This window comes from Microtus pennsylvanicus, chromosome 3, assembly GCF_037038515.1.
Source record: "Microtus pennsylvanicus isolate mMicPen1 chromosome 3, mMicPen1.hap1, whole genome shotgun sequence".
NCBI lineage: Eukaryota > Metazoa > Chordata > Mammalia > Rodentia > Cricetidae > Microtus > Microtus pennsylvanicus.
In genome coordinates, this window is record NC_134581.1 from 66,112,330 (window position 1) to 66,125,084 (window position 12,755).

The 12,755-nt window shown below is 37.6% G+C and overlaps 1 protein-coding gene across 1 annotated transcript in view; it reads right to left on the minus strand.

Annotated features, from left to right (window-relative positions):
• Positions 1-5,357: 5,357 nt before the first annotated feature.
• Positions 5,358-12,755, minus strand: part of Ireb2 (iron responsive element binding protein 2) — a 45,137-nt gene continuing 37,739 nt past the window's right edge. Inside the window, exons 19-22 of the mRNA XM_075965867.1 lie at positions 11,885-12,032; positions 11,678-11,800; positions 8,913-9,098; positions 5,358-8,228 (exon numbers count right to left, since the gene is read on the minus strand). Of these exons, the coding sequence (XP_075821982.1) occupies positions 8,118-8,228; positions 8,913-9,098; positions 11,678-11,800; positions 11,885-12,032 (568 nt within the window). The 3' untranslated portion in view covers positions 5,358-8,117. The remainder of the gene's footprint in view (positions 8,229-8,912; positions 9,099-11,677; positions 11,801-11,884; positions 12,033-12,755) is intronic.

A 12,755-nucleotide genomic window follows, 5' to 3' on the forward strand; every position in this document is an offset into this window, starting at 1 on the left:
CTGAATATCCCAACTACCAGGATGCACTTGTGTTGGTATTTGCTTTTGTGACACTACCCTAGAATCTGAAATTGTAATCACTTTAGTCTTTGAATGTCAATGTTGGAGAATATTATTTTAAAGTGTGATGCATTTTTCCTACTACTTTTGCTAACAATTCAAAGGTGTTTGATTAAAGAAAATTAACCTGTGAGCAGGAGGATGTGTCACCAAGTAGCTGACAAGCAGTGGTAAAAAGGGACCATGTGTAGCAAGGCAGAGAGAAGGATGGTGGGTTTTTTTGTTTGTTTGATTTTTGTTTTTGGAAGATGCCAGCAAAAGGAGGTTAGCTACTTGCTATTCTGTTTGCCTCTCTGAGTGAGCAGAATCCCACCTCAAACCTTGAATTCTGAGTTCTTTAGATTTAGATAGTTTCCCTTAGTGGCTTTAAAAGATTTGAGACCTGCGGGAACAGAATCCCCTCAGACTGCAGGCCTTGCAGCTGAAGCAGTGCTTAAGGGGCAGCCACTGCAGATAATTAAAAAAAAGTCAAACAAACATAAAAAAAAACCCAATTGGCACCCAGTGGGTGGTAGAACCATACAGGAGGGGTCACACCAGCCAGCTCTTCTGGACCTCCCTATGCTAGCAGTCCACTGTGATTTGCCTGGAGAAGTCAACAGAATTGGGGAGAGATTTGGGAAATCCTTTAGAAAAGTAGGAGAGAGTTAAATAATATTAAAAACAACTTCTACATTAAGAATGGGAAAATAACAATGCAGGATGCTAGGGATCTCTATACTGTACTTTAGAAGGCTTGAAGTTAGAAGCAGAATATGGGAAGATCAATGATTTAACCAACACTGATTTAATACTGTCAGTATGGTATTTAATGCCTTATCAATAATAGCCTTAGTGGTTTTTGTTCTAATAATGATGAGTGGATGGATAGGATGCAGACCTTGGAAAGATATACTAATGAAAAAGAAAAAAAAAATGCTCAGACATGGGCAGAGGAATTTAGAGCAGAACTTACCACACAAGTACATTGTAAAAACTGGAGAGGAACAGCCTAAGGTTATTAGAACACCAACTTTAATATATCTGGTTACTTACTATTCAACAACAACCACCAGATGATATGCATCCCCAAAGCTATGCAGAAGTTAATTGGAATTTTGTAGATATATTAGAATTAAAGAGATTTAAGGAGCAGTAGTTTCATATGACATGCATTCACATGCATTCATGGGCAACTGGAACAGAATTATTCCACAAGACTGGAAGGACTTAGTTACCGCCATATTATAATCTGGTCCTCAATTACAATAGAGAACTTGGTGTAAAGAGGAAACCAGGGCTCTAGAACAACGAGGTAGGGCTAGAGGTCATGAGATTTCCCAAAACCAAATTATTGGTGAGGGTCTGTATGCTGGTTTGCAAAGACAGTGTATATTGAATGATAACACCCTGATTCTATGTTGTATAGCAGCTTTGAATGCTTGGGACAGGATTGAAGAATCAGGAAAGAGGACTGAGTCATTTACTAAAATTTTACAAGGCCTGAAAGAAGCTTTCACTGATCTTTTTTTTTTAAAGATTTATTTATTTATTATATAACATTCTGCCTCCATGTATGCCCACATGCCAGAGGAAGGTGCCAGATCTCATTACAGATGGTTGTGAGCCACCATGTGGTTGCTGGGAATTGAACTCAGGACCTCTGGAAGAGCAGCCAGTACTCTTAACCGCTGAGCCATCTCTCCAGCCCCTTCACTGATCTTTTATACAGATTAACATCAGCTTTAAATAGAAAGATTCTGATCCAGATGCTTGACAAATATTAATTGAAACTTTGGTTTTTGAAAATGCTAATGCAGAATGTAAAAAGGTGATAAGGCCTTTAAGGGCAACATCAGCACCTATAGAAGAATGAATCAGAAATAAGTCAATATTGATTCTAATGATGATACCTGGATAGGAGCACTGCTTTCTAAAAATATGAAGAAAAATCAAAATATTAGGTGTGTTAATTGCAGTAGACAAGGTCATCTGAAAAAGGAGTATAGGTAAGGTGCTCCTAGAAACAATGCTTATTCTAGAAATAATTCAAACAGAAGGCCCCAGCCCTCTGGAGTATGCAGAAAGTAGGGCAAAGGCCAACATTGGACTAATGAATGCAGATCAACAAGTGATAGGCAGGGTTACCCTTTGCCATTGGGAAATGTCCTTTGGAGCCTCTCCAAGGCCTCAATATCAAATGTAGTTTAATCTTTGCCTGCCAGCATTGGGAAAATCTTCCACAAAATGATTAATGGCCTGTTGTTAAAAAACATACTGAACTGGATGCCAGAACAGCTTTAGAAGATAAAACAAAATGTTCACAAGATATCATAAAGCAAATACTTTGGCAAACTTCTATAAATGACCAAAGGTAGAATTTGAATAAACAGCATAGAAATTGAGGGTTTAGTAGACACAGGTGTAGATGTAACAATAATTGCACTAATTATGGCATCCAGGTTGGCCTCTTCAGGAAGTAAATGTTCAGCTTTTAGGGCTTGGCAGTTTGTCTCAAGTAAAACAAAGCGTGAGATGGGTTGAATGTATAGGGCCAGAAGGACAAATAGGAAAATTGAAACCAAATATGGCTAACATAGCAATGAATTTATGGGGACATGATTTACTGCAGCAATGGAAAACAGATTAACATTCCCCCAATCTCAGAAAAACACTATAAAATAAGGAATGCTTATGAGAGAAATATCAAAAGATACTACCAAGAACAGTAACAGACCATTCAAATCATAGATAAGCAGGGCACCACAGCTGTTGGTATTCCAGAGGTACCAACAGCCCTACCTTTAAAATGGCTGATCGACAAACCTGTTTGGGTGGAACAATGGCCTGTGACATCCAAATAATTACAGGCCTTAGGCTAGTACAGGAGCAGTTAAATGCCCAACATATTGAAGAATCAACCAATCCTTGGAATTCTCCTATATTTGTTATTTAAAAGAAATCAGGAAAAAGGAGAACGGTAAACACATCTAAGAACTGTTAATAAGGTGATTCAGCCAATAGGCTGTGTTTGGAATTTCCCTGCCTTCTCTATTACCTGAAGGATTGAATATTATAGTTATTGAATTAAAAGACTGTTTCTTCACTATACTTTTACAAAAAGGATGAAAAATTTGCCTTCACAGTGCCTACTTATCATGATTCTCAACCCATTAAGAGATATCAATAGCCGAGCTAGCTCCAGGACAGGCTCCAAAGCCACAGAGAAACCCTGTCTCGAAAAACCAAAAAAAAAAAAAAAAAAAAAAAAGATATCAATAGAAGATTCTCCCTTGAGGGATGTTAAATAGCCTAACCCTGTGCTAATGTTTTGTTAGATAGTCATTGGAAATAGTTTGTGTACAATGTCCTCAATCTCTTATTGTGTGAATTCATTGTGCCAATAGCCTTTTGGGTACCAGCCCATAAGGGCATGGTCTGATAAGAGCTGATGAAAACCATGCTTGCTCTCTTGGATGGTGGTCAGAGTTCTGTTCTCAGCTTCCGGTGCCCAAAGAGGACCACAGCTCTCTACCATTAATGTTTTTCCCAAATAAATACTTGGTATACTTTATTCTGGGCTATCATGGACCCTTGTTAATTACACCTACAATCTGTAATTTTTCATTATATAGAACATTTTACTAGCTGGTTCAAATATAGATACTTCAAAAAATGTTTGAAGAAAATTTTGCCTTGGTGTGGATTACAAATTGCTTCTGAAAAAAATACAAAGGGGATATTCTATTAATTTAACTTAGGATTTAAAATAGGTTTACAAAAAATTCAACCACAAAAGGTACGAATCAGGAGAGATCAATTTCAGAATCTTAATGACTTTCAAAAATCGTTGGGAGACATTGCCCATGTAGGGCCCACTATTAGAGTAACAAATAAAGAACTAAGTAATTTGTTTCAAACCTTAGAAGGTAACATGGACTTAAATAGTTCAAGAGAATTATCTGATGAAGCTGAGAGAAAGATGACTTTGGCGGAAAGGAAATTACAGGATGCTCATGTGGATCGTTTGAATCTGGAGTTTGATTGCATTCTGGTTATTTTACCTTCTACACATTTCCCTACAGGAATTTTAATGCAGAGGGAAGATAGTATCTTAAAATAGATATTTTTTTTACCACATAAACAGAGTAAAAAATTAAAACCTGTTACATTAGAAGTAATGCTCATTGTGCAGACAATATACAAATTAAGACTGACAGCATATGTATCGAGTAAAGTGGAACAGTTTTGGCTCAGCCTGCTCTTCCCACAGGGATTTGAATCCAAAGCTTGATCCTGCTAGACACGTGACCTATCATTGCCCTAAACCCTAACTCCTGGACTATCCTTTCCAATCAGTGGAAAGCTGACCATATTTACAAAACCTTGATTTAGGCAGAGTGCTGTGGTCCTAGCTCCTGGCCGTGGAAGACTTGCTTTGCAAAAACATCAATAAAATTGTAGCACAGTGAGTGACACCATTAGTAGGACCTGCAGTGTGAAGTTTCCAGAGCATATGACACCACTGTCCTATAACAAAGCCCTTTCCTCCTGTAATAAACAATTCATATCAATGAGCTTTCCAAATCTGTCCTAAATGTTATCAGTTACCGTAACAAAGATCTATGGTATAAAGGAAACATGCAATGCCATTCTAGTAGCTTCAATTTATAAGTAACTATGTATTTAAATTAGTTATTAAAATGAGGGACAGATTAGGGAGAAAGAATCAAGGAATATCAGCTACGAATAGGAGATTTCAGCTTGAAAAAAAAATTTGCTTTGGGACAAGTAGTTGGCCACAGTAGCGGCCCTCAACTCAACCAATCCTCCTTGTTTTAGCTCCATAGCACTGAAATTACAGGCATGCAACACCACACTTGGTGAAATAGTTTTTAAACATCCAAATGTCAGCTCAGCATTGAAATTGCCTGGTAGAATAAACAGTCTCCATCCCTTGAATGTTAAGTTGCCTGCCATGCCTTAAGTGCATGTACAAAAGATCCTGGCTTAGGTCAGGTTAGTCCTTTCACACTGAACTGATTCTATTACTTGACTATGTTGGAACACTCCCTGAATTAAATCCATTTACTATTTCTTAAGTGGGTCCTAACCATATTTCAGACTTTCGATTAAGTCTAAGCATAGAAAGGAACTTTGAGATATAATGGTGAGATTAGCTGGTTCAAATGCTGGATGGGAATGAACAAAGGCCAAACATTACAGAACATATTTAAGGAGAAATTTATGGATAGCATTTTATTTCATAAGTCATGCTATTTTATTCTGTTATGACAAAATACAATGTGAGTCAAATGTGGTAATACAATTTCTTTATTAAAAATAATTTACAGCATCAATAACATATACACAATTTCATTAACTGAACTTTACCTCCAATATATTTCTATACAATACTTAACATTATTGAACTTAAAACTGTTATGCTATTTTGTTGGCTTTAAATAACAATGATTTGTAGTTACTTAAGATATATATATATGGTTTTATAGCCATGTATTATGCATAAAATTGATAAAACAAAAACAAAACAAAAAGATCACATCAGCACAGTCACAGTTCCCCTTGAAGGGGAAAAAAAATTCCATTGAAAAAAGTCAAAGTCCACTTCCTTTCCCTGTTTTTTTCCCCAAAATCAAATCTAGTATCATTATCCAGTATCTTAGTGTCTTCTCCCTAGACTCAAAAGCAAAAAGGAAGCCGGTTTTCAACCCCTGAAGAGTGTCAATTTTTCTCATCTTGTCACTTACCACTGAGAAGAGGAATGCACACTACATTGTTATCACATATGAAAATAACTGGCTCTGGCTTTGCAACATCTAGTTCAATACCAGTAAAACCCACACAGTCTGGTGAAGAGATACCTCATCCAAGTGCTAATACAGAGACAGGTACCTGCTGGAAGTCTTTCCTTCATTTGCACGAGCAGCACAACTAAGGCACACAACAGCATGGAACACAATGTTCTTGAGATTAAAATGCTGCTGTTGGTAACTGCACTATGTTCACAATACTGATTGCTTTTTTGTGTTCACTTCCTTTCCCAAAAATTGGTAATGTTTAGAAAATAACACAAAAATACTAAAAATAGTCAAAATAAAGGAAGTAACACATTAAACACAGACCATCACATTTTTGCATCATTTGGCTAGAGGCAGAATTATAAAATATACGCATTGAGACATGCGCTTAATTTCCTTCCCCCATTTAAAACCATGCTTATCAAGAGTTTAGTTCACTGTTTATAAGCAAGAGATCGAGAACCTTGACTTTGTTTCTGAAATACAATTTTTTACACCATTCCTGGAGGGTGGACTGGAAATGTAAATGTTTGATTCACAGCATCTTAGATGTTTATATCCACACCTTTAACTCAGATTATTGACAGAGTGTGCCTTCAAAATAAGACACCCCCCATATAAACATCCTGAATTACCATTTCTTCAAAGCATGTACCAGTATTTTAATATTCAACTTGTAACTTCCCCATTCCTAACTCAGGATTCCACCAGATGAACACAGATGCACAGACAGAAGACACATGGCTTCTACCAGAACACAATATGATTTCAAAGTAGCAAAAAACACTAATAACGAGACTTTGTTTTGTCAAATTCTAGTCCAAGTAGATATACATATCTGAAAAAGACTTCAACAGACTGTATGACTGATTATGTGCAAAGTTCAGTTCCCAGTGCTCCTTACTCACTACTGGTTTGGTAGTTCCTGAATTTTAGCATAAAACAAGTACTTTTTGTTTTGTGCTATGCTCAAAACCAGATCAGAAGAAGAAAACATTTTAAAAAATCATTGCACTTAATTAACATTTTGCTGCTAAGTTTAATTTCTTAATTAAAAAGAGGTATAGGGCCTTTTAAAAGTAATTACCAACCCTTTTAAAAACGATTTAAAACATTTAAAACATGGACAAAAACATGTGATGTGGTATAACAGATATAAATGCAACTGGGGGAACACATGACGTACAGACAGCAATGATCGCCAAGTGTCTTATCCTCATGGTCAGTCTTGATTAAAAACAAACAAATCACAATGAAATGAACAGAGTGATGTATCCCAAATATTCAAATAGCAGTAAGTCAACTTAAAGGACTGTAAAAAAAAAAAACTTTAAAAATACTTTGGATGTATAGCCAAGTAATTTTGGGTAGATAACTTTTAAGTTTAGAGGAAATATAGAATTGATTCAAAGTTGTTTTCAGCATTCATAAAAGGAGTGTGGAATATCAGCTAGTAATACCTAATTGAGGTTACAGAAGTTACAGCATCATGTAAAATGAGTAAAATCTAGCCCAAATTAAAACACCAGAATTTGGGGCTTGCCAGAGGGGTCACAGTGGCAAATTACTAAAAAATTAAAGAGCTGTATCATAGCATATATATTTGACCTAACACATGGTATCATACAATCATCTATATTTTGCAGTTTTTTATCTTCAGGCATGGAGCAAACTTTGGTTGGACTGGTCAGAGGAACTGTGATCTGGGGCAGGTTCTAATCCTCAGACATATTGAGACTAAGGGTAAATCTGACTTATATTACAAATTGGGAATACCAACTGTGTCCAACTCAATTCTGGAAAGAAACACACTTAAAAATTCACTTATAAATTAGGGTCTAATCTGGATTCTTGTATTTCAACTTGCTATTCTTAAACCAACAAACAGCAATCCAAGTTTATAGGGCAAAACAAAACAAACAGCTTCAGAAAGGCTACTCATATGAATCTTCAACACAAGTTCAAATTCTATCTTTATTTACAAAATGTTCTGATAAAATATAACCCCCATACTTACAGGTCTCTTCCACAACACACTTCACACGTTGATTTTTAGCAATGTTAATAGCACCATTCGTATATTATTTAAGATCAAGATTTCATTTCAGTTACTACACTGATTCATACTCATTTACATCCATGGATGAGAAAAACGAGTTTACTGGAATTATCTGCAGCTCCATGGCAAGGGTTCCTGGCTCCAGCACAAAAGGCTTTGCAGTTACCAGTCACGGAAGATACCACGGTGAGTATATACTATGAGAATTTTCGAGCCACAAAGTTTAATAAGCCTCCATGTTTGTACAAAGTTATCTCCACATCATTTTCAAATGATGCAATCACGCGGAATTCTTTTCCAGTACTCGTCTTCAAACAAACAAAAAGATGTGTGAGCGTCAGAGTTTCAAAGTGTTACTTGGTTAAGATCATTTGTATCCACATCCACTAACTACCTGATTTATTGCCTCACTTTCCCGGTTCTAATTCCTACATTTCATTGCCCCAAACCCTTCCGATATTTAAAAACATGAGACCCCTCCCAAAGAGCTAAGGGGAAAACCAGGTAGTTTGCTCTCTAATTCTAAAGAACTCTGCAATTCCACAGCATGACGCGGATGCTGCTTCCCTTAAGTCATTACTCATTATAGACATTTACGAGACATAAGTGTCGGACCACATACAATCTCTACTGTCCCTGACTTTCTTCCCTTAGTTATAAAGTCTTACTATAACACTGAGTGATGAACTTTTGCTTCTCTTTGGAATGGATTATTGCCTGGGTCAAATTTAGATAAAAACACAAACAGCTGAAAATCCAGCACAAGGAACTGAGCCTCAGTTCTCTATCAGGCATCTTTTCCTAGACTAACCAACCAGTTCCTTCTACCTTTCCTCAGACACGAGCTCTATTAATAACACATATTAACAGGAGAGAGCTACAGCTAACATGCACTGACATTAACATGCAATGAGAAACAGTTCTTACTCAACTAACAAAAGCCCATTTGAGTACAGAGTACACAATTGTGTATTTGGAAATCTTCAAGATACCTTCATATTTAATGTAATTCCAGGAGAGAGTTCTTCAGGAAATGATAAAGAAAATACTTCTCTACCAGAGAGGCCCAAAGTGTCTGCATTTTCTCCAGGAAGGTACTCAAGTGGAGCGATGCCAATTCCAATCAAATGATCTTTGTGTATTTTTTCATAACTTTCAGCCAAAACAGCCTTTACACCCTGTAACAAATATGCATTTTATTTCCTCACTTTAATTTTCATTTATCACCACCATCATCTTTATTATGATTATTTCTGAGACAGATCTTGGTTTGTAGCCTATACTGGCTTCAAATTCATAGCAATCTCCCTGCTTTCTGGCCTGGGGTGCTAAATTTGCAAGATGTACAATCATGCCTGTTTTACAGGGAATATTTTAAAGAAAAAAACTAGATCTTTGGGCTTTGTTTTCTATAGTTATTTTTGATGGACTATACTATTACTGAGATTGTAGTTGTATATGGTATCTACAGAAATCTTTTCTAGATTCTTCTTTAAACAAAAACAAAACCGAAAACAAAGAAATCCTACAACACTCTTAAAACTGAGTGGTGATGGCACACCCCTTCAATCCCAGCAGTATGGAGGCAGACCTCTGAGTTCAAGACTAGCCTGGTCTACAGAGACAGAGAGTTCCAGAACAACCAGGGCTACACAGAGAAACACTGTCTCAAAACAGCTCAAGGGTTAACACTCTGACTCGAAGTAGAACTCTGGGGGCCTTTGGAGAGGTAGAAGGAAGTGGATCTGTGAGTCTTAGGCCAGCCAGAGCTACACAGAAAGATTCTGTCTTAAAAATAATAATAAAGCAGGGCGTTGGTGGCGCACGCCTTTAATCCCAGCACTCGGGAGGCAGAGGCAGGCAGATCTCTGTGAGTTCGAGGCCAGCCTGGTCTACAAGAGCTAGTTCCAGGACAGGAACCAAAAGCTACGGAGAAACCCTGTCTCGAAAAATCAAAAAAAAAAAAAATAATAATAAAAAGGTAACTGACCTGTCAAAAGAATAAACTAGAAATAAGACACTGCTATCAGCATTAAGGTCTGAGTCAGTCTGCAAACTGAGCCCATGAGTTTTGAGATCTAGAAGAGTGAGGACCCAGGAACACTGGAGAACTAATATGCAGTGAACTATAGCTCTACTCTGAGCTAATGTTTATTCTCTAGAAAAAGTGAGCTAGAGAGGCAGTTCTCAAGCTGTGGGTCATGACCTCTTTGGGGTTGAATGACCCTTTCACAGGGGTCTCATATCAGATATTAACATTACAATTCAGAACAGTAGCAAAATTACAGTTATAAAGTAGCAATGAAAATAATTTTATGGCTGGAGGATCACTACAACATGAGGAACTATATTAGATGGCTGCAGTGTTAGGAAAGTTGAGAACCACTAAGCTAGAGGTTCCAGGCTTAAAAATAAGGTTTCTTCACTTAAAAAAAAAAAACAAAACACTGCCTCAAAGTCTTTTAGGACATTTCCCCCACCTCCTTAATCATGCATTCTTCACCATCTTTGCTCTTCCAAAATTTGAACTGCACAAATGTGCTGTATACTTGTTCAAGTACTGCATGTTTACCTTGTACTTATACAAAAATATAACTTGTTCTGAGACAGGGTCTCTACATAGTCCTGGCTGTCCTAGAATTCACTTTGTAGATCAGGGTGTCCTCAAACTCACAGAGATCCTGCCACTGCCTCTGGAGTGCTTGGATTAAAGGCATGTGTTACCATGCCTAGCTCAAGAAAAAACATTTAAACAAAAACGAGGCACAGTGGGGTACTGGGGGGTGCATGTGACATGAGACAGGGATGACAGATGAATTGATAACACCAGACTGAAAACAGAGACGGTGCTAACCCATGCCTCCTGTGTAGGTCACTGTCCTGGAAGAAAATGATAGACTCACAGAAAATATAGACAGGTTTCTTACTTGGTCAAGGAGTATGATATTTGGCTACCTGAGTCTCTTGACAGAAACGAAGTTAAAGAGGGGTATTACACATGATAATTTTTTAAGACAGACTTCTCCTTTCTCTATATTGCCCCAAGCAGATTTCCTTACATATAAAAAGATTTGAGGTTTTATCAAATTCAGAGTAGCAAAATATCATCTAAAATTATTGAAAAAATGTGAGATCCAAATAAGCATATAAAATTCAAATAAACCAAATAAACTTTGAAAATATGTTACCGAGAAAAGAAATATTAAAAATTCTTTTAAGTTTAAGAATATAAAATGATATCTTGCATATCACCATAGAACCTTCATCTGGCGATGGATGAAGACAGAGACCCACACTGGAGCACTGGACTGAACTCCCAAGGCCCAGATGAAGAACAGAAGGAGGGAGAACATGAGCAAGGAAGTCAGGACCGCGAGGGGTGTGTCCACCCACGGAGACGGTGGGACTGATCTAATGGGAGCTCACCAAGGCCAGCTGGACTGGGACTGAACGAGCATGTGATCAAACTGGACTCTCTGAATGTGGCTGACAATGAGGGCAGACTGAGAAGCCAATGATAATGACACCAGGTTTTGTTTCTTCTGCATGTACTGGCTTTTTGGAAGCCTAGTCTGTTTGGATGCTCACGTTCCTAGACTTGGATGGAGAGGGGAGGGCCTTGGACTTCCCACAGGGCAGGGCACCCTGACTTCTCTTAAGACTGGAGAGGGAGGGGGAGTAGAAGGAATGGGAGGGAAATGGGAGGAGGTGTAAATTTTTAATTAAAAACAAGAATATAAAATTTGAGAATCAGTACCAGCAAATAGGGTCCTTTGGCAGCCCAGTCTCTTGAATTTCCTGAACCGTATTTTTTCCCTGCTAAGATTATCAGTGGGATACCTTCTTTCTGGTATAGTTCTGCAGCTTCAAATACATCAAGCTGTAGATTAAACAGACAGAAAAATATTTAATAGAGAAATTGATCCTGTGAGCAATGGCCAAGGCACTCTGTGTACACCCTTACCGTCTGTCCTGATGGAAAATGAATTGTTTTGGGAGCTGGCTTCCCAATAAACTTGTTAAAAAGCTTAATGTTGGCAAAGGTGCCTCTCGTCATCACAGCATCGTTACCTCTTCGGGCTCCGTAAGAGTTGAACTCTCGAGGAGTAAGGCTACAAAAGTTATAAAAGACAGTTTTCATGCCAGACAGAAAATAAAACAACTGAGTTGTACAAAACTGTTAAAGGCTGTTGTCCACCTCCCAACCTTAAAATATCTCCAGTTAGTTTAAAACTTGAAAAGATCTCACGAGTTTACCACCAATCTACAAAACCACACAGTTTCTTAGGTAACTGCCCCCACTAATCTGAAGCAAATCTCAGATCTCATTTTCTTTTTAAAAGGCAAGGTCTTAGGTATGTAACCCAGGCTGATCTCAAACTTGCAATACTCTAGCCCAGCAAGCAGTTTTAGAACAAAACTATCTCAACAATCAACAACTGATTTTGATTAGCCTCTGATTTTATCTTTTATATAGAAGTATCAATGCTCTGAACTTGTACATTTGTTTTTTTCCAAGGCAGGGTTTCAGTGTGTAGCCCTGGCTGTCCTGGAACTTTCTCTGTGGACCAGGCTGGCTCGATCTCACAGAGATCTGCCTGCCTCTACCTCCCAAGTGCTAAAGGCATGCACCACCTCTACCTGGTTTTAAAAGAACTTTTTACTTCAGGATATAGTGGTGTAGACTAGCGGTTCTCAACCTTCCTAATGCTGAGACCCTTTAATACAGCTCCTCTTATTGTGGTGACTCCCAACCACAAAATTATTTCTTTTGCTATTTTATAACTATAATTTTGCTACTATTATGAATCATACTATAAATATCTGTGTTTACT